This window comes from Hemicordylus capensis, chromosome 4, assembly GCF_027244095.1.
Source record: "Hemicordylus capensis ecotype Gifberg chromosome 4, rHemCap1.1.pri, whole genome shotgun sequence".
NCBI classification, from domain to species: Eukaryota; Metazoa; Chordata; class Lepidosauria; order Squamata; family Cordylidae; genus Hemicordylus; species Hemicordylus capensis.
The window spans coordinates 133217062-133242495 of NC_069660.1; the positions used below are offsets into that span (position 1 = coordinate 133217062).

The window sequence follows — 25434 nt, forward strand, 5'->3', positions numbered from 1 at the left end:
TAGGGTTTCCTTATGAGGGAAAGTTATTAGACACCAAATAATCTAAACATTTCAATAGTCCTAAAAAATAAACTGAGCACCCCACTGCCTTGCACAAATTGGGCAAGGCACAAATTGAATCAAAAAATCGATTCATGTACATCCCTACTCTTGATTAACCACCCTCTTTTTACTTTCTTTACCCCATTACTCCTAAATATAGCAACTCTTTGCTTTCAAGGCATGTGTCTACTCTCTTTTGTCCTTTCCCACATGTCCACACCAAGACCAACTTCCGCAGGTATTTTAATGTTACTATAGCTGTGGGTTGGTCTGCAACCATTTGAACCTAATTTTCCCCACTTTGAACAAAGGATAGTCAGGAAGGGTGGTAGTTGCTACACTTCCACACAGACCTGCTAACATATGGCCATACACAGATAGCCCAATGTGTGTAGGCCCTCTGCAGGTGTTCAGCTGAACATGCGGAGGTCAGGTGCAAGAACAGTGATGTGATTCTTCTCCCCCACATCATTTGAATATCTGAATAGGATTTTTGATATTCAACCTTTCAATCTATATCCCACTCTGGGTTGGTTCGCCTTGCTAAATTCTTCCTCTGTGCAGCCACTTTCAAAGGAATACAAGCACTTTGAGACAGGGTAATGTGAATTACTTTGCAGTGGCTCAGAGGCCATTTCCAGGATCTGTATAATTAGGACAACGGCTGCCAACCCATCACATGTACAGACCGCTTCACATTAGCCTTTCTCTGTGCAGTCATAGACCCATCATGTGAAGAAATTTAGCAGTGTGCATCAGCTTTCTGAGCTGTCAAAATGGCCTGAACTAAATTCACATTAATATTTTAAAATTGCATCCCCTGTTCCCTCTAAGGCGTGAGCATGTGCGTACGCTCACAAGTTTCTGAATGTCTGCTCAGTTCATTTTACATCCCGCTCAGGTTGAATTAGGAAGGCCACATTCTGAATGCAGGTACACACACACTGCCTTGATACTGCCACCCATAACAAAACTCATTCCGCACAGAGATGAAAAAATTAGAGGGACCACTGATTACATCCCACTAAAATAAATACTGTACAAAAAGCTGAGGCATAGATTGCATCATAGTCCACAATGGCTGACATCCAGATTAAACAAGCACCAGTGCTTCTCATGAAGTATTGGTACTGCTGCACTGAAGACTAATGCAACTCCACTGACTGCATAAGGAGATGTGTCAATCTCCATGCACCTGGATGCATTCCCTGTGACTCAGAAGTAGGTCCCTGATGACTGAACAACCCTCAGGGACACATTCCTGGAAGCCAAAGCATCTTTTGGAGAGCGAGGAAGTAGCAAAAATCGCTCCCTCCTGCCTTTGTGTGCACTTTGGTACTCAACAAGCTTTTGGCTGAGCTTGGGAAAGCCCTCGCTGTGAGGGTGCAACTCCTGTTCCACCTTCCTAATTCTGTGCTGGAAGTCAGCCAATGTTTACAAGGGGCAAAGATGGGGCAAGTGTGCACACCATGAGCAGCAATTCTCCTTTCAGCTTGACTTCAAGATCCTTGGGGTGGGGGGGATCACACTAATTGACTAATGGTTCTCCGCATAACTCATTGTGAAGATTAATGGAATTTCCATTCATATATTGAAAACAGCCTCACTATGATTCCAGTAAAGCAATAAAGAAATCGACCCCTATGTTATTATTATGCTTTATTCTGCATTTAATCCTCTTGTTAATCAAGCGCATAGAAGACTAATGCTTTAATCTTATTTTACTTACACTGGTGCAATTGACTCACAGTTATTCCTATTACCCTTTCCCCCATTCTGACGTTTTATAATCTAATAATCATCCAGAACCAACAGACAGTACTTTAAAGCCATGCTTAGGATTCCTTGACTTTAATTACATTTGCTTATGAATACTGCTTTGACTGCTCAAAAGTGATGACTTTAACATAATCATTCCCCACCACTCGCTTCCTATACATTAATGTATTGCTTCACAAAATGTACTACATGAACTGAACTGGAAAAGCTACATGCCTCATCTTGAGCATCTCATCTCTTTTAAAGTAAAGGGGGAGGAACGTTTTAATTCCTACTCCTTTTCACACTGTGTATGCACGCACTCGCATTGTTCAGTGAGAGCTAATCTAAAACCCTAGGGCATAATTCAGAAGACACTTATCCCTGGCAGCATTTACTGTAAATTGGTGTGCAAAATGTGTTCATCACCATGAGCTGGCTCACTTGATGATGGTAATACTAACTGATGGCTTGCATGTGGATTTGCATTAGGCTATCACAAAATGACTAGCGAATGGATTGCAGGAAAAGCATAAAGGGGAAACATACCTCAACAGTAGGTCACATACTAACACACCACTTGACACCCACGTGTTAGGTGTTATGTTTGTTATAGACGTGTAGGGCTCCTCTGAACACCTGAAGGCGTCTTAGGTATATACAGCTGTACACATATAAAGACATCACACACTAACATCCACTGCATGGATGTCAGGAGATATAGCCAGCAGACATAGTCCCTGAATGTGGAAAAGTGGGATGAGTGAACAGGCCCTGCTCCTGGCAGTGTGGAACAGGGACTCATTTTCCCAGTCTCTGGATATCCCACAAGGCACCATGTGACCAAGGCACCCTTGAGGGATTACTCCACCTACTCCTAGATGGGCGCTCTAGGCACCTGTCTCTGTGGCTCCATGGAGCCCAAGGAGACACATGAGCCCAGCAGTGGAGACACATGAGCCCAGCCCTTGCTCCTTTAACCTCAGCTAAGAGCTGGGGTTAGGAATGGGGTTAGGCTGGGCAGAAGCACTGGGATCCGCATGGAACCCGATGCTCCACATGAGCAGCCTAGCCCAGGCTAGGCTGCCTTAGCCTGGGCTAGGCTGCTTGTGAGAACAGCTTCACCAAATATAGTTCTCTATTTGGCACAGCGGGGAAGTAACTTGCCTAGGGAGCAAGAGGTTGCTGGTTTGAGTCCCCGCTGGTATGTTTCCCAGACTATGGAAAACATCTATATCAGGCAGCAGCGATATAGGAAGATGCTGAAAGTCATCCTCTCATACTGTGCAGGAGATCACAATGGTAAACCCCTTCTGTATTCTGCCAAAGACAACCACAGGACTCTGTGAGTGCCAGGAGTTCACACTGACTCAATGGCACAACTTCATCTTTACTTTATTTCAAATTTAAACAATAGCTGAATTCTCACATAAAATATATAATAATTCAATATTGGCCTTGACAACTGAAAATCTGGAAGTAAATTCACTTTGCATGTTCAAGACACCCGTGTGTTCATCCTCAAACCCACTTTGATCCCCTCACTTATTGTCAAGGGGACGATCTCCAGATTTCAGGGGTCCATGACAAACTGACCTCAATGGCCCCCCTCCTACTTGGGTGGCCCCGACATTATTCTATCATCCCATTTCAAATGCTAAGAGCACAACATGAAGGTAGTCTCAGGTATCAGCAGGGGCCCCTCTAGCCCAAACAGAGAGCCTTTTTATAACTCATCCTGACTGAGAGGGGCTAATGAACATTCTAGATGGGCAATGGAGTCAGGTCTGATGGTGGGAATGCTTTGCTGCTCAAGAAGATATTCCAATCTGCAGTCAGCATGATCATCAAATGGGTCAGAGAGCTAAGGGCAGCTCCATTTCTGTGGCTCTAGACAACTCTTGAATCCATTCTAAATGAGAGGCTGAAATATGCCAAAAAGTGAGGCTGCTTTTGAAGAATATTTAGAAACTTCAGCTAGTTCAAAATACAGCTGAGAGGCTGATAACTGCAACCTGATGGTAAAAAGTTATCCCATCCATGCTTGAACAACTGCACCAGTTCCTAATTTCCAGCCACAATTCAAAGTGCTGGTGTTTATCTTCATGGCTTGGGTACATGAAGGATCACCTTCTCAAAAACAAGTCTCCTTGATACTTATGTCATCTTTGAAGGTCCTTTTCTGGGTGGTCCCACTAGGTGGCGACAGAGGAGAGAGCATCATAGTTGTGGAATGCCTTCCCCAGAGGAGCTTGCCTGCTGCCTTCTCTGGTGTACTTCCAGAGAAGCTAGCCAAAACCCTTCTTATCTTACCAAGCTTTTTAATTCTTTACTGAACTCTTCTATTGTGCTTTTTTCATGCACTGATGTATTACTATTGTTTTGTTTTTGTATTGTATTTTATAGGTTTGACTTGCAAGCTGCCTTGGAAATACTTTGATTACAAAATAGCATATTCATTTTTTTAATGGAAAATAAATAAGAATCAAAATATCTCCCTTGCAAATAGAGATCAGAATCAGAATGAAAGTTGGGGCACACACCCAGAGTACAATTCTTCTGAATTAGAATAACCTAGCTCAACCACCACATCCATTTTCAAGGTGAGACGTGACAGAAGAAAAGTCTTTCACATGGCAGGTGTTACAGGAAAATGTGCATTATAAAGGAAGAAATCACTGTTCACTTTTCGGACAAAATTCTTGCAAAGAAACATACAATAAAATGCTCATCTTCCCTGTTTTCTTATAATGTAAACCATAAGCTAAAGTATTCTTTCCCTATTTCCCATCACTTTTCTTGATTAAATTGCAACATCTTTAGGTATATTGCATTATTCCCATAGAATATTACATGCCAGTTGCTAGAATTATTCTGAACAATATCCAAAATGAGTCTGAGAACCTCCCAGATGTGTTATATGCATTGGTCTAGTAAAGCAGACAACTGGGCATCCATTTGGCCTCTTCTGGTAATAATGAAGTAGAGCTATGAAATGTGTTGACCATTAAGTACATGAACAGTTATAATACTGCACCTGTAATCATGGTGCGGAAAATAAAATAAAGTATATTTACTACATATTGAATAAAGTATGTAGTATTTTTGAACAAAGAGTCCGGAGATGTGATTCTGGAAGTTCTGTATGAGTAAACCTGAGGCTGCCCCAATCCAGCTGAAAGTGGTAAGGGTTCTGAGGTAGTATGTGAGTGAGAAGTGCATAATCCTCCCTCTACCCACAACATTTCTCCCCACAGCTCCCTTTCTAAGCACCTTTCTCTGAGTTGAGGTCATTTCCATTATCAAGATTGACTGAGAAGAAAATTGCTTGGGGAGAGAAGCTGCCAAAAGGTAAACCATGGACACAGAGAGAGGTTAGCATCCCTCACTGGCACACCCCTTTTAAACATTTTTTTGCTTTCGTCTTCTGCTTTATGTGTGATTAATTATAAAGGTTAACATTCATTCATTCATTCATTCATTCGATGTATATATCGCCCTTCCAAAGGTGGCTCAGGATGGTTTACATTTTTTTTTTAAAAAAGTAAAATCAAAAACTAATTAAAAGCAGATTAAAATTACAATTAAAACTAGATAACATTAAAACTAAATATCATTAAAAGCCAGTTTTAAAAAATGGGTCTTTATGGCTCTCCTGAAGGCCTCCAACAAAGACAATCCTCTTATATCCATGTGGAGCACATTCCACAGCCTAGGGGCGACAACAGAGAAGGCCCTATCTCATATTGCCACCAGATGGACTGGTGCCTTTAGCAGCTAAGTTCTATATAGAAAGTAAATAAGCAAATACAGCCACTGCCTTCTGGACTTCAATCTGAAAAAGATATGATACTGAGGAAAAATTAGAAAAATTGAAAGTAAGAGGAGGGAGCTGGGAGAAGAACAAGAAGTTTTTTTAAGTGGAGACAGATGCAGAACTACAGATATTAGTAGATGAAAATTACCCAAGTACAGCATTATAACAGAAAATGAATGATAAAGAACACAAAGAGTATATGGTTTATTCGTTAAGATGTAATATCGAAATATCTGCGTGTAGAAAATATCACACATATCTGTGTGTCGAAAATGACAGGATAGATATATCTAATTTCTTACCTCCTTCCAAGGAAGCTTTAAAAAAAACAAACCATGTCATAGATATAGCATATTTAGAAGTTACAAGAACAACCTGGAAATCTGGGGGGGCCCGCGGGGGATAGAGGAAGGCAAAAATCTCCCTCCTTCTCCAATTTCAGAATATAATAAAAATTCACCAGTTTGTTTTTGTCTGACAGCATGTGTCCATGTAATGACACGTTCCCTCGCCACACCTAACATCCAGTAATATGCGTTTTCCAAAAAACTGAAGTTTATGTCCCCAAACTTGAGGGCAGCATTATTTTTTAGTAGATTTTATAAATTTGCCAGGCAGGGGCTCAGCACCACTGAACCCAAAACCTTGTCTCTGAAAGACAAAAGCAAGATTACTTGCTAAAATAATCCATACAGATTGCTCTCAGTTGTTTGTTTGTTTTAATCTTTCTTTCCCTCCGCCAATCAGAGTTAAGCAGGAGGCAGAAGTGAAAGGGAGCAAAAACCAAGGAAGAAAGTGCTCATTTGCCCAGAAACAGAACAGAGTGAGCTCCGTGTAACTCCCTCCCCCCACCCCCACACACACTCTTTCTCCTGATGCTTTTGGATCCTGGCCAGCTTCACTCCATGTTTTTTGTCTTGGGTGAAAAAAAGCAAAACCCTGAAGGACTCCATAGCTTTGACTGCCTGCTGGGGCCTTGTTCTCGTGCTTGAGATGCTTATATCCATCTGTACCGAGACAGCTGTTGGGTGTATCCCAAGGGGACTAGCCTTGCAATCACTTTCTATTTAGTTAGGCAGCTACATTTATGAAAGCATGTTGAGGCTGGGCTGCCTGGATGCTGGATTTCGCTTTGCATGCACTGTACTTAAAACTGTGGAATTCTGGCAAAGGCTTGTTCTTGCTGGACCATGTGTTTGTAAGAAGCACACAGGGTCTTGTTACGGTTTGGCACAGCACATAGAAAATTACTTAAAGCTGCTGCTGCTGTTTCACTGGCCGCAATTTCCAGACCCTCCCTTCTGTCAGCTTTGGGACCAGAAATGGGAAACGGTTAATGAGCATCCACATTTGAGCAGGATCTCATAAGGGTCACATTCTGGGGCTTAAGGACTGGGTGGTACAGCTATTTAAAAGTGGGAATTATGCTGGCTATTAGCTGATTGCTCTTCCATTATCTCTATGACATTGTATACCATTCTCCATTCCCTCCAAATGAAGCTCCTCCAACATTTAGAGTGGCTCTTCACTTTGGCTGGCAGTTCTGTTCCACATGGGTATGACTGGTCTTTCCCACAGTAAGCATATAAAGGGTGCATGATAGACATGAGTTTTTCTTTTCACGTGTATTCCTTCATGGGCCTAGCAGTAATGTATCGCCTGTTGTGGAAGCCACAGTTGGGCCTCAGGAGCAGAAATGCCTGCATCAAACAGATTAGATCTTCTGTGATCCAGCCATGTGATAATCCATACAAACACAGACATTTGGGGTAGGGATGTGCGTTTCATTTCAGATACAAAATGTTTTGTGCACAAAACAGGCCATTTCAGCTGTTTTGTAGCCAAAACAAAACACCCAATGCTCAAAACAGAAAATTTTGTAGCCAAAACAAAAAGCCCCTGTTTCGGATACAAAACGTTTTGTTGTTTTGGCTGTTTCGGAACTCCATTTTGAAATCGCGAAAAGTCTTTCTCCTTCAGTCTCCATTTTGAGTTTTGACATCCGTTAGAATTTCCAGTCCTTCCAGCCCGCAGATTGGCCAGCGAAAGCATGGGCTGATCTGCTGGCAATTGCCTCCTTATTCCTTTTAAGCAAATTTAAGGGTAAATTTTACCCACACTGGCCAGTGGGGCAGTGTGCATTTCATTGTTCTTGTTTCACACTGTTGTGTGTAGATCAATTGCATTTCGGGAGGGGAAATGTGGATGTGCATGATCTTTGGAAATCTGCCTGATTGACATAGGGGTGGTTGACATAGGGTGCCAACCACCCCCATGGGTTGCTAACCCATGGGGTGCTGGGTTCTGTTGTTTCTGAGGTGTTCTGAGTTTCGATTCTCTGGTAGCATATGAGATTTTCAATGACAAACCATGAATCCACTCTCATATGCTACCAGAGAATCTGAATCTACACTCAAAACATCTCAGAAACAACAGAACCCAGTACCCCATGGGTTAGCAACCCATGGGGGTGATTGGCACCCTATGTGCTCTACACCACCACTTGCTCTGGGCAACCCTGGTGCCCCCCAAGTGCAGTTATGGGGCAGGAATTATGGAGGTCCATCATTCCCTATGGAGAAGAACTTTACAGACACACAAACTCCATTACATCTTTAAAAATCAGCCTTCTGCCCAATTCCTTTGAAATAATTCTGGCAGCTTCCTTGTCCCCACTGGGCACTACCACCCACCCTACTCTGCTCTGGGCCACCCCTTTCCCCCCAACATGAAGTTATACTTTTTCTAAAACCTCCATTCTTCCCTATGGGAAAAATCCTATACTTCAAAAATTTACCAAAAACCAGCCATTTGCCCAATTCCTCTGAAATTTGGGTGGTAGTTTCCACCCATTGGACACTACCGCCCCCACCCACTAGATTTTCCCTGGGACCATTTTTTTAAATCCAAAACATTTCGGATTCGGATTTTGCAATTTCAAACAAAGAACAAAATTGGAGTGTTTCGGATTGGCTGGTTTCAAACAAAGAACAAAATGGGGGTGTTTCGGATTCCGGCCAAAAACAAAACAGAAAAACAAAACAAAATGCACAACCTTAATTTGGGGTCACATGTGCTATTTGAACTATTCCTATAGGATGTCATTTATGTAGTGCCCAGCATAAATATTCCTAACAGCTGGCCCCAAATGTTTAAAGGGTGTTATTGAAGCCCATTTGAGCCATGCTGAAGGAATTCTTTTACAAAGAAAAACACATTGCATTTGAATAGGCTTTCAGGTTTCTGCAGCAGTGTTTGACTATTGGCTGTTGTAAACAATCAGCAGCCCTACAAGATGTATCTGTTGCTTTAGATTGCAGACATTATATCAAATCTCTAAATGCTCCCTCATTTAAAAGGAAATCTTTCCTGTCCATGCATATAAAATTGATATGCCAGAAACAAGATTCTAAACCAGTTTTCTCCCCAACATTCTAGTTTTGATTGAGCAGGGGATTTTTCACTGAGGAAGCATTCAAAAAATCAACTCTGCATCTGAAGTCTGATTTGGAACAGTCCATCTTGGACAGATTGCGTGAGGCTTCAGACCACATGCTTTGCTTCCATATGAGAATCTGTAGCAGCAAAACAGCCATGACAAAGTCACTTAACAAAACCAACGTGCCAAGATGTGGGTTGAGTGGATCCACTTTGTGGTTGACTATGCATTACTATTAGCAGCTGGGTAACTTGTCAACATGCTCCCAACTCAACATTCACATCTGGCTGCAAAGGTTCTCAAAGTGGATTGATGATGGCATGGTAAATCAGAGCTTCAACCATTGTACGCTAATGCTCTTACACAAATCAACCTACAGTCCTGGCTGCAGGCTGATACATGGCCATTTAACGCACTTCTTGGCATGTTCGATTAGTCATGTGACTCAGTCTTCAGTCTGGATCATTAAAGATAAAGAGATACTATTCATGGTTGCCGGTTCGAATCCCCACTGGTATGTTTCCCAGACTATGGGAAACACCTATATCAGGCAGCAGCGATATAAGAAAGTACTGAAAGGTATCATCTCATATTGAGTGGGAGGAGGCAATGGTAAACCCCCATGTATTCTACCAAATAAAATAAATTGACTTGACAACACACTTTACCTTTATTCATGGTACTGATGTTGGAGATTGAGACAGGACGGGAGATAAACTGAGAGTTGGACACCTTTCAGAATTTGGAATATTTTGGATACTTGGGAAAACTCAAATCATATAGAGTTCTGAAATTCAGAGGTCTATTACCATAGAATTTGCTGCAGTAGCAACCATGTAGTGGCAACTTAAGAATCTGCAGCAAAAAATGGTCAAACTATTCTAAAGCGTGCCTATGACAAGGGCTTCCTTGTAGAATCGCTTCTCTTTACTCATGTCAATTAGGTTTTCCTCCAAGAGCTTTGAACAATATATGTGGCTCTTCTACTCCTCTTATATTGGCCTATTTCATATGTAGTATGAAGTGGTCATGTGATGCCTGCAAGTCCCCAAATAAAAGGTTAGCACAGACATGACAAAAACCAAAGGATCTATTTCGGATTAGAGTCTTCTGGAGATGTGCCCAAAACTACTCTGGGCAAATGATGATCCAAAACTAAAATAGATAAAATAGTCCTGCTCTTGAAAATGTTTGGCTGGATGAATTTCACAATCAGATTCCATCAAACATTTCGATCAGATTCCAGAAACCAGTGGACTGAACTCTAAAAAGAGCACCTGGAATTGCCATCATTGTTGTACGTCACTGCATGGTACACTGGAGTCATCTGTGAACATATGGTGAGTATGCCTTGAGGACACCGCTCACTGTGTTCACACTTGTCATGCATGAACAGAGGCTTCCGGTGAGCCACATAGTGCAAAAACATGATGCCATTATTAACCTTCAAGAAGCAAAAGAGGCATTCATACATGCATGACGACAATTAGCACAGCCTATCAATACTCCAAACCTGAGTCCAAACCTGGGCTTAATGAAGGGTGAGCTCACCCAAGCTTGTAGTTAGATTAGTTTTCCCAAGCTTCTTTCAAAAACCCTTGCAAAAATGAGTTATTTTAAACTGAGAAACCACCAAATGTTGGTACACCTTGGGGAGCTCCCCATGCATTTTAAACTTATTCTTGGGGCGGGGGGGGGAGAAGAACATAACGAATGGTGAAGGCCGTAAGGGCCTCATTCTTAAGGCTTAAACACTCCTGAGCATGCTCAGGGACAGACACTAATCATGGGGATGCATGGGAAATGTAGTTTCCAGTGCTACTAATCCTAATTCCTTGCATGCCCTGGAAACTGTATTTCCTAATGTATGTGAATGGCAATATATACCCCTGGGCATACTCAGGAGCATCCATGCTTTAAAAATGAAGCCTACAAGACCTCCACAGTTGTCAGGCAGGTCTCCTTACAACTGATTCCCCCCTCCCCTCCCCAACATTTGCAAAGGTAATTTGCTTGGGAAATGCCAGAGGACAAGAAGGGAAGGATCACTGGCACCAAGCTCTGTATAAGCTGGGTTCAAGCTAGTAAACTAGAAATGTTGCTGTAGTAAATATACCACTTTCACAAATACTTCCTCCTTGATACTCAAGATAATATTTTACACAAGGAAAAGCAGTTCAAAGCGTCTGCATCAAAATATCATTTCATGACTCTTTATGAATATTGGCAATGGCTGACACCCTACTAACAAAGTGTGTACTAGGGATGTGCAAAAAATTTCGGGCACAGAACGATCTGTGCCCGAAATGAACAATTTCGGGTGATTCGGGGCCGAACCAAATCACCCCCGATGTCCCCCGATATTTTTCGGGCACGAGCCAAATCACCCGAATTTCGGACCCAAAAAATTTGGGTGATTCGGTTCATGTTGATTTTTGGAGATTTTTTGAGTTTTTCTGAGGTGTGAATTCTCATTGTATCATAGCAAATGAGATTTTTTTTCAATTAGACAACTCTCATGACCCCACTTTCACTTTTAAACACTCTCTATTACTATGAATAATATGAGGAAGTAATCAATTTAGCACACTTCACCTTATGAAGACAAACCTCATAAAAATAAATTCACCATAATTCACCCCTCTGCCCAATCACTCTTAAATTGGGGATGGGTGGTAGCCTCCACCCATTAGGCACTATCTACCAGCCCACCCCACTCCTTTGGGGCAGATCCACTTTCTGCCCCCAAACTGCCCCAAAGACACCCAAACTTCAAAAATTCTCAAAAAATCACCCCTTTGTCCAAACCCCCTGAAATTGGGGTGGTAGCCTCCACCCATTAGGCACTACCACCCCACCCCACTATTCTGCCAGAGGCCCCACTTTCTGCCCCAATATGCCCCAAAGACATGAAAATTTCAGAAATTTACCAAAAATCAGCCCTTTGCCCAATCCCCCTGAAATTGGGGTGGTAGCCTGCACCCATTAGGCACTACCACCCCACCCCACTCCTTTTGCCTAGATCCCATGCTATGCCCCCGAACTGCCCCAAAGTCACTAAAACTTCAAAAATTCGCCAAAAGTCAGGACTTTGCCCAATCCCCCTGAAATTGGGGTGGTAGACTCTACCCATTGGGCACTACCACCCCACCCCAAAATTTTGCCCCTGGGCCCCTTTTTACCCCCTGAATCAATTCAGATTCGGATTAAATCTGAATCCGAACCGAATCAAGGGTGATTTGGGTGACCCAGATTCGGGCACAAAACAGAACAGGGGTGATTCGGTTCGGGTCCGAGCCAAATCACCCGAAAACCCGAATTGCACACCCCTAGTGTGTACACAAACAGCACCTTCACGCATGCATTTTTGCACAACAGAACCCGTGCAAACTTCCAGTTTGCACAACATTGGGCACTTCCAGAAGTGCCCGCTTGCTCCATTGTGCAAAAATATATGCATAAGGGAACACAGGGGTGGTCCTGCTGCCTTAACATATCTACTATTTATGCACATGCTTCATAAGCCAGGAAGCCCATTCTCACAACCAGGAAAAAGAGGATAGGAGGCAGTACAGCCAGGAATTCATGTTCGTGTGAACCCACAGGAATCCCCTCTACCCAGCTCGCTCAAATCTGAGTAACCCAGATCCTCTGTCCTACTCTCAACTCAGGTAGGACAAAAAGTGACAATTCCTACCATGATGTTTTGGTTGTGTGGGTGTGTTTGCCTTTGGCAGCAAGTCTCAAGAAGCAACAGTTTGTAACAGAGCTGTGGCTACAGGGGCTAGCATCTGTAAATGTGCCACTCTGCAAAGCACACTCTATGATCTTTTGTTCGCAGTGTCTTCAGTAAGGCTGGTCCACCTCCTTCCCCTTTGTGGTTAATCAGGGGACAGCCGATGATATAATGAGGGCTCCTGGGAGCACAATGTATGCTAGGACAGCTGTTTTGATCCTCGGAGGACTCAACCGTCAATTTAAAAAATAGAGACCACAGCTGCCATGATTGTCTGGATGCTAGGTCTGCAGTCCCAAATGGAGGTTCTTCTCATCTGTGGAGACCTTAGAGCTCTTTACCCCCTCAAACCACCCCATATGATCGTGTAAAAGGGCTCAGGGTGTCAGCCAATGTAAAGAAACCCATCAGCTTGCATCAATGGTGGACAAATAATTGTGCATGTACACGGGACTCTTGCTCACTTGAATAAATAATGCTGAACGATGAAAGACTGGTGTTTAATTTAGTCAGGTTCCCTGTCAGGGAGTAACTTAGGAGCAATGCCAGAGGAAAATGAGTTAACAGTATTGCTTGGACTAGTTATATTGCAACTGTGTTCAGGAGACAAAATTTTCCATCAGTGGTGGCTTCTGATAGGGCTCAGTACCTACCATCCCTTAGAGCAGGGATGTCAAACTGTGGCCCTCCAGCTGTTTTTGGACTACAACGCCCATAATCCCCAGCCACAGTGGCCAACAGCCAGGGATGATGGGAGTTGTAGGCCGACATCTGCAGAAGGGCCACAGTTTGACATCCCTGCCTTAGAGCATTCATGTCTGTGAAAAGCATGTGATCATACAGCTTATTCAAAGCACCATGTAAGAAATGGCATAGATTAGTGGTATGCAGAAGATCCCGATTAGACTTATAAACCTTAACACCCCCCTCATACATCCATTGGAGAAAGAGGTACTATTCCCACACACACTTAACACCCATGGGTCCACCCTTAATGTCAAAGGACCCTACGCATGTGTTGTGTAGTACATATAGTACAGGATGTCTCTGAGTACTAGTTGCAGGGGAGTAACGGCATGCCCTCAGGTCCTGCCTGTAGGCTTCCAGTGGCATCTGGTGGACCACTGTGTGAAACAGGATGCTGTACTAGATGGGCCTTGAGCCTGATCCAGCAGGACTGTTCTTATGTACTGTAGGTGTGTACAGCTGTAGGTGTGCATAATTCTTACACTAAGGCCATTTTATAAGAGTGGGGCCAATGGGTGCATCCCCATTTCCTCCTCACATGTTCACTGAATGGGTGGGGGGAGTACATACATAAGCTCCACAGTAAAATTTACGGGGATTTCTCAGCTAGGGATGTGGAACTTTCCCTGATAAATTTCAGGGAAATCTTTGAACCATTTCTGGAAGGGCGGTATGGAAACCAAATAAATAAATAGTCTTATTATAATACATTACTTCTCTCAAAATGATGATGATGATGATGATGATGATGATGTTTAATTAATAATAAATGTTCCAGAGTAGAACTTCCAAATTTGCTTCCAATTTTCACTTTAGGTAAAATTCAGTGGTAATTCTTACCAAGAACAAAATTGGTAGCTTTCACATGCATGCTCTGGCTCATCATCCTGAGTCCAAAGTGTCTATTCAACCTATACACCTAACAATATAATCTCCACAGATGCAAATAAAAAGCCCAAGAGCCTCTGGGCAGGTGCCAAATACTTCTAATTAGTTGCTAGATAGAAAAACCATAGACTGAAAATAACAGCAGTCTAGACAGCCTGGATATCATTACTATAGAATTTGAAGTAACCTGCTGCAAAATTCATTTAATCTTCCTGCAAAAGCCCAGGAGGACTGGAGATTTCCAGAAGCTTTTAATACAATATTCCACTACCCAAAGTCTGCTGCATAATATAATTGCAGAAAGACATTTTTATATGATGCACCTGCCAGGTTCTTCAAATGCTGGGAAAACAGTATGCAGTGAAAACAAAACTCTCTCCCACAATAACCATCATTGGATGGAAGACACTAGGAAGGCTTTTTCGGAAACCATTCATTCCTTGTGTGGTGACTTTAGACATGAAGGGAAGGCTGAGTCCTCCTTTTCTCCCCAGGGGGACAGCTGGATGGGTGGCTCTAACACCATAGGCCAAAGGGCACACTGTACCCAATTCTGCCTCATACCATGGTCACTTGGGAAGGGGGAAATGGGCAGTTTCCCTGATTGAGCCCATCAGCCACCACAATTACTACAACCAGTGGGTCCAGAGTTAGCACCTGTAGGCTGTTTTCCATTATTAAGGATATTCCCCAGCAGCATGAGGAAAGGATGGATGTGCAACTAACACTTGGAAACAATTTGGGGCATTTGTGGGAAGACAGGGAGTTATTTCAACTCATTATTTTTCTGTAAGGGTAGGAAGTGTATCATCTGTAGAGACTCTTTCCCACCTTGCCCTGCCCACCATCATTCCAATTTAGACCCGAGAATGTCTGCATGCAGCTATTCCATTTAGCAAAATAGGGATTGATGTAATTATCATAGCAAATGAACTTTAATATCACAGAATAATCTGCTTCAATTCCTACTAGTTCTGACATTTCAGTAACTGGGTTAATCCAACACTTTTGGGGGCATTTGTATTTTTTCCTCTATGGTATCTTATTTGTCATGGGCAGGTTTTGTTATACATGGATTTGTAACGGTAGTCAAGAGTGGTCTCTTTTTCACATGGGGAAAATTCAGGGAGAGTTTTGTTGTCTATTACTACAGTTTTTTGTTAATCCTGCCCTTACTTCTTAACAATGTACTAGGAATGACAGTCTTCCAAACATTCATAACAGGAGTCCATGCCCACCACCCACCAATCCATCCAACTCCTTTGTGACAGGAGTGGTGATGCAAGTCTGTCAAAAGACTTATACTGCCACTGCTTTTACCACTCAGCATTCCCCATCTGCAAATGGGAAAATCCCCCAGAGGCCCCTGTGTTATTGGGGATCTGGAAGATGTTCCCATGGCTGGAAAAGGAGCAGCTGCAGCACGAGTCAAGGCTCAAGGAGCAGCTTCTTCTCCTCTCCATTGGCCAATGGGCTTTATCCAAGAACCTGTGTAATGATGACAGTGGATTTTTGGAGAAAACCCTTTGGCTATTGGAATGCAAGAGTTGCCACCAAAGGGCTTCAGAGTGGTGGTAGCAGTTCCTCTGTTTTTTAAAAAAATATTTATTGCATTTATATACTGTACCATATACTGTAAAATTAGGGATGTGGACGGAACCAGTGGTTCCACCAGTTTGTTGCCAGGGGGGCGGATATCTCCCTTTAAGGGCGGGGGAAGGTGCACTTACCCCTCTTGCCACTTTCCCCCCTCCAGTGCTCTATTATTTGCAAAATCCATGGAGTGGCAGCGTACCTCCCTGCCACCCCTTCCCTCATTCCTGTCTGGAAATCGGCAGAAGTATGGGCTGCCTGTGTGATCGCTGCCGCACGTGCGTGGCGCGCACGTCACACACTGCATGCGTGACGTGTGATGTGTGTGGTGGGCATGCATGCGCAGCAGCAAACACACATACAGCCCATACTTCTGCTGATTTCCGGCCAAGAACGAGGGAAGGGGCGGCAGGGAGGTATGCTGCCACCCCATGGATTTTGCAAATAACGGAGTGCCAGCAAGGGGAAAAGCAGTAGGAGGGGTAAGTGCACCCTCTCCTGTCCTTAAAGGGAGACACACACCCCGGTGTCGAACTGCACCTCCGCGGTTCCATGCACACCACTATATAAAATCTCTGGGCAGTTTAACAACAACAAATATTTGTATACAACTTTTTAACAAGAGTTTCCAAAGGGGTTTACAAAGAGAAATAATAAATAAATGAAGATGGATTCCCTGTCCCCAAAGGGCTCACACATTAAAACACAACAATTAAAACCTTAAATCATATAAAGCAAAATAACCATCAATACAACTTTGAAACATTATAAACTAAAAGCCTGATAAAATTATTTTTAATTTATATAGCACATTTTTCTCAACAGTCAATCCTGCTGTCCACTGACAACTGCTAAGCTTTTGGGGGTGCTAAGACACACCATGCCATGAAGGATGGAGACTCAGATCGGGTGGGATCCAGTGCAGGGCTTTGCCCCAGGGTCCTGCCCCAGGGCCAAGTTTAACCTGACACCAATTATGCCGAACAGACTCTTATTTTGTCTACAGCTGGAATTATTCTGTACCCCCAATGGGAAGATGGGACAGTATTTAACTAATGGGTAGAGGTGCACCTAAGTAATTTTGAAACCTGGACCCAAAACCCTTCGGAGGCCCCCTACTTGCTGGAGCCCCGCCCCACACACACACACTGCAAGTTAAGCAATATCCCTCTATGCTTATCCCACATATTTCTTTCCCCACTCCCCACTCTGTCTCTGAAGCACCGGGCACAGGTCATGATCACACTTGGCCGCCTGACATAGTGTGGGCCAGAGGCAACCACACCACCCAAGACAGACTAAAGAGGATCGGGGCGGGGGGGCAAGGGATGTGGAGGCCCTGGACTTTGGCCCTGAAGTCCAGGGTTAAGAGCACCACTGCTAATGGGTAGGTAGAGGCTAATCCCTGGTCCAAATTATTGATCCTGACTGCATTAGTAACGCTAACAGTATTAGGTGGGAATAAACCAGCACATATTGATTTCCCAAGCAGAGGTATGACAGGAACAATGCCTCATGAATACATAAGTACATACATCCCAGTTCACAAAAGGAAGGCAATGTAGTATTTGGGGGGTTGAGGAGGATCACTTCATTAGCAAATGAAATACTGACATTATTGACCTGAATGCACAAATATTGCCATAGAAAAAAGAACAATTTCCTACTGACACTAGCCAAGGGTAAGAAATACAGTTATACAGACTAAACATTTGTCTCACGATCCTCTACAAATGGGATTTCATTAGTTTGTTTTGATTTCCTGTTCAAAATAAATAAGAACAGCAGAGCCCTTCTAAATCAAACTCAAAGCCCATCCAGTTCAGATACCAACAACAGACAGTCAGTTGCCTCTGAGAAGCCTATGGGCAGGAAAGCTTCTCCTATTATCTGCCCTCAGCATCTGATATTCAGAGACATATCATCTTGGAATATGGAGGAGCTATTTAGGAAGCATTAGACACCAACTTAATGGCACTCAATCAATCAACTAGCAGACATTAATAAACCTACCCTCTATGAATGAGTCTAAAAACAAACAATATAAAGTAGTGACTACTAGTGACGATCAATATACTCTGTTTTCTCTTCAGACGTATATAGTGACAATGAATACTGTCCCTTGTTTAAAGAAAATTGTGGTTTTGGGTGGGTTTGGAGTTGTTTTGCCTTTATTGGATTAATACATGTCAAATGTTAAACTCAGATTGCTTTTCAGAAGTACCATTTTGGACCATTACACACACACACACACACACACACACACACACACACACACACACAATATGTAACAAATCCCTTTAAATTGTTACAATCTCACATTTGTTTATGTGTTGGATAGAGATGCCAGTGAAGCTTGCCAGGCTCAGGCCCAGATATGAATTTTGGAAGCTCATAATACTCACTTCAAAGAAGAGATTAAATTGAAGCCAGAGCAAAATTCCTGGCTTACTCACACAGCCTACACACTCCATCCCCATCCACCATCCATCTGATCCCAACCCCGCCTTCCTCTTAGACAAGAATTACTCAGCCTAGCTATGGCAGTAGTCCTTGAGAAAGTTACATTTCCCGGTAGGAAACATTACCCAGATATTTTGTCCTGGTACACTAATGGCAAATGAGATCTCCCTTCTTCCCGCTTTCTGTGGCCAGATGACTACTGCTGCTACCACTCAGTCCAGGAAAGCCTTGTTTAACAGGAAAGGAGGAGGGGTTAGGGGTGGGTGGGATGGAAAAGGACTGAGAGGGACAGGGGTTAGAATTGTTAGTGACTTTGACTTGGCCTAGGTGGTTTATGGATTGAGATGAATCTGAGATTCCTGCTTTGACATGGTTTCACACAATCACACTAATGTTGGTAACCCACATTAAACCTTGATTCAAATAACTGTGTGAACCAGGCCCACTATATTTTATTGTTGTCTTTTAATTTTTGTAGTTGATGTGAAATTCCTAATAATAGAAAAGAATGAAAATGTTATAAATTAATGAAAATAACTTACTAATATTTCACGGTACACAACCTGAATTAATACTGGGACACCATCCCAAGTCTTGGATTAAGTAAATAAGCCCATAATCTTTATTCCCTTGAGCTGTAGATTTCAGAGTTCCACTGAATTTCCATGAGGTCCAATTTTCACTAAGAAAGTTGCTGTTTCAGATATTGGAAGGAAAAAATGAAATTCCCCCATATACACAATTTTTCATGTCTGTTTGCAGCTCTTGATTACAATATCTGCCACTTGAAAGGGCTTCTTCACTGCATTATGCCATCTAATTAAAGATCACAAAACAAATATAATGACATCATAGTACCACATAGCCAATCAAGTTTTGATTACATAATTATAGTTAAAAAGACAAATTAAGTCTATCCATTGTATCTCCACTTGAAGGCCTGTATTAACTACGAAGTTGTGAAGTTGTTTCTCAATAAATAAACTTACAGTATGCTTGTGAAGGAACTAGGTGCACAATGGGAGTTAGCCTCCATTATCCTGAAAGGGAAAACACCACGTCTATAGCATCCACAGGACCTGCCCTGTACCAATTGCCTAATCCTGTCCAACACAGGAGAAATGGACACTTTGCACTTCCCTTATGGGTAGTTGCAACTCTTTGAACTCTGGACAGGTGCAAGGCTTCCAATCGCCTCTACCCACCAGGGCTCCTCACTCCCTCATTGGCCAAGGAGCTGTCAAGCTGGGCCCTCATGGTCTACCTGGATTGGTGGAAGGGCTCACCACCCCTCCCAGTGCTTTACCTAAGAAACTCTTTTAAACGTGTTGTTTTGCCTTTGTTAAGGTGTCAGCCACTTTCCATCTATTTGCTGGACTACCCATCACAAAGATATGTAAGTGCTTTGCTTAGACTTTAAAATGCATTAGGAGCTAGAAATGACTTTTGCTTTATTTTACTAATGCCTACCTACTTCTCTACCCACCTTAGTTCCTGTAGATTAATCAAGTAATCTTTTAGAGAGAACAATCTCGCCTCTTGTGTGTGCATGCTCAGAGACTCTGGAGTTGCTGCTTCCCACGAGCTGACTGCTTGGTTGAGCTACTTGTAACGACAGAGGGGATCCTTGAAATGGGGTTCAGACCCAGACTGGGTTCTCTCTGGAAGCAGAGAATAGTGGTAGCAACTACCAGACATGCACTACAGCAAGGATGAATGAGTGAAACTACCTAAACTACAGTGAGGGATTCCTTCACAATGCTCAATAAACACAAGCTTTCTTCCCCTGTTGGGATACTCCTAACTGCCATATTAGTCCTATTTTTTTAAGCAGAAGAGGGAAGCATTATTTTGTTCATACAACTGTGTAATCAATGCATGACATAAGATGCATGCATTGACGCCTCTTTGAAGCCCCATGTGCAACATTTCTTCAAAAATGTTGAATGATCTATTACCACACTAGATCAAAGCAAGGGATTTAATGAATCCCATGCTCAGGGTATGCCAAGTTTCAGCAACAGGCTACAACAGAGATGCTATAATGTTAACTTGCAAAGTTGATTATAAACAAGTCGGCTACACAGTTTTGGAGCGCTCACAAAATGCAAATTATTCCCAGATCCTCAGAACTGTATTGAATTCAGAGCAATTACTAGGAACTTTCCTCTTATCTCTCTCCCTATTTTAAGTCAGCACATAATGGACCAGTTCAGTCAATATCTCCCCAGCCACTGCAAATAAAAGGAGGGCACAACAACTGTGCACCTATCCTGATGTCTTTTATGACTTCTTGACACCTTCCTAGACCATCTTTTATTAGGTGGGGGAATCCCTCACCTTAAAGATAATGCTACACACATTCCAAATACTAGCTAGTTAAAACTAGCATGCAGTGTGGCCGGTTGGACAACCAGCACCCACCCGCCCCACCCAACACAATAAAGGGACATGGCAGACATCAGGGCATTGCAAAGCATCATGTGGACAGACACTCAGCACATCTTCCATCTAATTGTGTGGGCTGGGGACCAATGAGAGATACTGAAATATCCCCTCTCTCTGCTTACTTTGCTCAATGAAACCAATATTCTCCCAGCAAAAATGACTAAAACACACACTAAGCATTTTGGAAAGTAAAAAGCCTCTCTAAAGCCTTCTATTTTCATAGTCTGCCATATCAAAAGTGATATGGCAGACTATGAAAATAGAAGGCTTTAGAGAGATAGGTTGGGGCTATTCAGCAAAAATCGGGCTAGGAGAGCAGGCGAGCCCGGTGGCTTACAAGCGGCTAGCCCGCTTTTGTAGCCCTCCCCAAAGCCCAGGTTTGCAGAGCGAGCGCTCCGCAAACCCGGGCTTTCCAATCGTGAGTAGCCACGGCACAGCTCCGCACTGTGGCTACTCATGAGTAGACCCCCGGAGGGGAGGAGAAGAGCCGCTTCCTAGCTCCAGGGGTCTCCCCAGTAGGCCCTGCAAACTCGCGCAGGGCATACTGGAGCTTCCGGGGGCCACGCGGCCCGAGCTCCCCAGCCCCCGCCGGCTCTGTCGCGGAGCTGGCAATCGTGTGAGTGGCCGAGGGCCCCCTCCCTGCTTGTGTGCGGGGAGAGTGGGCTTAGCCCGCTCTCCCCGCGCACTCTCAAGAACCTGGTCTCACTGATCGTGAGACCTGGCTCATTATCTACTTTAACAGTTGTATTTACCATGCGTTCCACTTCTCATATTAAGTTGAGTGGTTACAGACAAACATTTACCAAGTGGTTGGTGAATGGTCTATACATGATCTGCGGGTAAGGGTGAATACTAAAGCATCCATGTTTGTGGATAATATCAAATTGTTCAAGATGGTAAAACCCCAGCTGACTGAAAATGTTCAAATGTATTTATTCAAACAATGAATGGGCAGCAAAATTGCAAATGAGGTTCAGTGCAAGTAAGTGTAAAGTGGGGCAAAAAATCCTAACTACACATATACACTGGCCAACATGCAGACTGGGGCAGCACCAATGTAATGCAGTGGGGTGGAGAGTGATTTTCACCAATCTCCTCTGCTCCCAGAGTGCTCCCTGCAACCTAGAAGAAAGTCCCTGAGAGCTACTGGGACGGTGGGGTGGGGGGAGTGAATTCCATGCTGGGGTTCATTAGGGAAAGGACTTCATAACGTTCATGATGTTCTAAATGCACATTTTCACACTCACACTTCTGAATTGTGCACCTGGCCCTCTAGCAAGCAGGACACCAAGCACCACACAGACCTCCTCCCAAAGGGTCTCATATCCAGTGATATTTTTGAGAAGATAAGAAACATCAGGAATCCCTTTTGAGCAATAGAAAATTTCCCCCGCTGTTTCTTACCAAGTCCATATCCCAGTGCAATAGAGAAAATAACAAAATTGAAATTGAAAGGCTGTGGTAGAAGAAGATCAAAATAATCCGAGTAGTAATTGGCGCCCTAGGTACAATTCCAAAACAACTTGAAGAGCACCTCAGCACCATAGGGGCCACAGAAATCACCATCAGCCAATTACAAAAAGCAGCCATGGCTCAGGGCAGTTTACACAGAGAAATAACAAACACATAAATAAGATAGATGGAACGATGGATTGCGACAATATCTATAATAATAACAACAATATTGATAATAAAATTCAGCCATCCCAGGTCCTTGGGAAGGACTCAATGTCTGGATAAAACAAACCAGTCAATAATACCTGTCTGACTGTGTAAACAAGAAACAAACAAACAAACAAACAAACAAATAAATATGAATAAGACCTGTCTGACTGTGTAAACAATAATAAAAAATAATAGGTTCCAGTTAAGAGGATTTCTGGTACTATTGAGAAAACAAATGGTGTAAACAGGACAGAGAGGAGGAGACTCACAACTTTACTTTTCTACAAAAGGCAGCACTGCTTGGAAAAGACCCTCCTGAACATGACCATGGAATATAATTTAGATATTGTACATGAGCCAGACATTTGCCATCCTTGGTTTGATAATATGGACTAGATGCATGTTTAATCAATAAGAAATCTGGATATATTGCAAAAAAGAAGAAAAAAAGAAGGGAATATCTCTCAGATAAAACATTGGCTCTCAAATTTTCTATAATGGCTCGTATACCATTCACAGCAACTACAGTAAATTAAAAGTGACAAATCCTTGAAGTTGGCAACATATAAAAGAGTCCTGATTTATCAACTATGTAAGCACAGATATATTTCATCGGGAATATTTGAAAATTCTTGTACCAATGCCATATGCTAGCTACCCCAGGGACCCACATGCCTGCCCAACTCCTCCTCCCTTACCGTCCCTCCTCTCTCTCTCTTACACACACACACACACACACACACACACACACACACACCCATGCCTTCAACACAGACCTTTATTTTCCTTTTAGCAGCAAATCACACCGCTAAAGGATCAATGCAAATTGCCCCTTACACAAACAGGAGTACAAAATCATTTGGGGAATTTAGCCACTGTAAATAGCACTTCATAAACTTTGAATTAATCTAACAACAACTTTATATGAATGTTAACATTGTATTTATATTATGTTTGCTGGTAACTGCCCCCATAGGTCAGCAATCACTCACTGCCATCTTATGAAACGAGCAACACATTCATGAATGGGAGACAAATGCCTTTCCCCTGTTCACAGCTTCTGTTTCTATTTAGTTTAGCTAGTAACCACTGTTAGATGTAGCTTCCATTAATTTGCCTAACTGTTTGGGGTTTTTTTTTAAGCCACTTGGTACTATTTAACCCTAAGACAGAACTGGACTTTGATCAAAGGGAAGGGGGAGCAGTTTTAAACTAATGCAAAGAGAAAAGCATGTTTTAAGTCTGGAGGGCAGGCTGACAAGAATACTGTAAAAGTGTCCTGTTGCTTTGGGGGATGGAGCTGCTCTAAAACTAGGCTCTAGCTCAGCTTTTAGCCAGCTGTGCTGATCTTTTGTTTGCAGAAATATTTTGAAACAGAGGGCAGCAGTTACAAAAAGTGATTTCCCCTACCCCCTGCAGTTTGGAGTGCTGCAGTCCATTTACAATCAGAATTTTATCACCCCATTTTGTTTGATGTGTAGCTTGATGTGTAATCTGAATGCTATCCATGCCTATTAGCCATGATAGCTAAACAGAACTTCCATGTCCAGAAACAGTATGTGTATGGACACAAATCATTTTGCAAATCCCACTTCACTGAGTCATACACTCTCCGGTAACATGCATCATGTGAACCCAGGATTTTTTCTGTTTCCAAATCCACACCACAACCGGCTGGTCAATCCTGGTTGAATGCCAGCTGGGATCAGCAAATACATCTGGGTTCACATGACGTACTCTGCGCGAGTGTTGGTAAGCAGGGATTCTTTCAATCATGTGAACCAACTCCCAATGTTATTAGTGTTTTCAGAAAGTATTTGTATTTTGATATGCTCTAGTGTAACTTATATGCTGTAACGTACCTTGTACATAGGACAGAGAGGTGGGTTTAAAGGTGTACATAGGACAGAGAGGTGTACCTTGTTATGGACAGAGAGGTGGGTTTAAAATAAATAAAGTATAAGATGATGTCTAGATTTAAAATCTATACACAAGGCACAATTAAGCACTGATTTCAGGAAGAGAATGTAAGCATGACACCAAAAAGTGCCTAACTTCAGCTGAGTTAAAGTTTATCCAGCATTTACCAGGGGAAGCCCAACATTATGATCCATCAACTCCCAAATCCTGATGTTTCAGAATGCTGCAAATTACTCCAGTCATGCAGATGCCTGGCTGTGCTCTGTGGTTTACACAGGGTCAAAGAAGAGCACGTCCCTTTTTGAACTCTGTTATGTTCAGCTCACTGAAGCCTAAGATTTTATTAGCCCTATAACAGGGCTCATTACTGTCTAGAGCTGATTAAAGTGTCATTAGTAGGAGCTAAGGGCATTCAGCACCTGACTGGATCTGGTCTGTCAATTACATAAGTCTAATTGCAGTTATTGTCCATATAATTGGCAGATCCTTCCAAAAACCACCTATATCATTGACTCTCTTTGACCTACTGGAGTAGTCAATTGCAGTAAGGGACTACACACAGCGCTAAGTACTTCTTCTTCCATGCAGCACCTAAAGACATGCAAGCTAATTTTGTCCTTAAAATAACATGATGAGCTCCCTCTTTTGAACTGCAGCCTTGATGTGTGGGGGGGACCCCAGATGCTTCCTATTTCCCAGAAGCACCTAGGTCACTCAGGGACCTAGAAGAATGTTAAAGCCCCTTTTAAACTCAAGCTGCTGAAGCCAACACAGCAGATTGAGTGGTTACTCCAGAGAGAAGATAAAGTGATGCAGCCTATCCCCTGCCTCCACCCAGTCACAGCAAAGGAGATGAAAGAGAATGACGAGAGGGCAGCAAGTGGGGACAGAGTTCAACAAATATGATGGAGTTACAAA

The 25434-nt window shown here is 42.8% G+C and overlaps 1 protein-coding gene across 5 annotated transcripts in view; it reads right to left on the bottom strand.

Annotated features, from left to right (window-relative positions):
* The window catches only part of COL11A1 (collagen type XI alpha 1 chain), a 382842-nt gene that overhangs the window by 274806 nt on the left and 82602 nt on the right, over positions 1-25434 (bottom strand). Inside the window, exon 1 of one of the 5 annotated variants that reach the window (XM_053249175.1) lies at positions 6078-6184. The exons of the other annotated variants lie outside the window; for them this stretch is intronic. Within the exon in view, the coding sequence (XP_053105150.1) occupies positions 6078-6101 (24 nt within the window). The 5' untranslated portion in view covers positions 6102-6184. Of the gene's footprint in view, positions 1-6077; positions 6185-25434 lie in introns of those variants that run through there. 5 annotated transcript variants of the gene reach the window in all.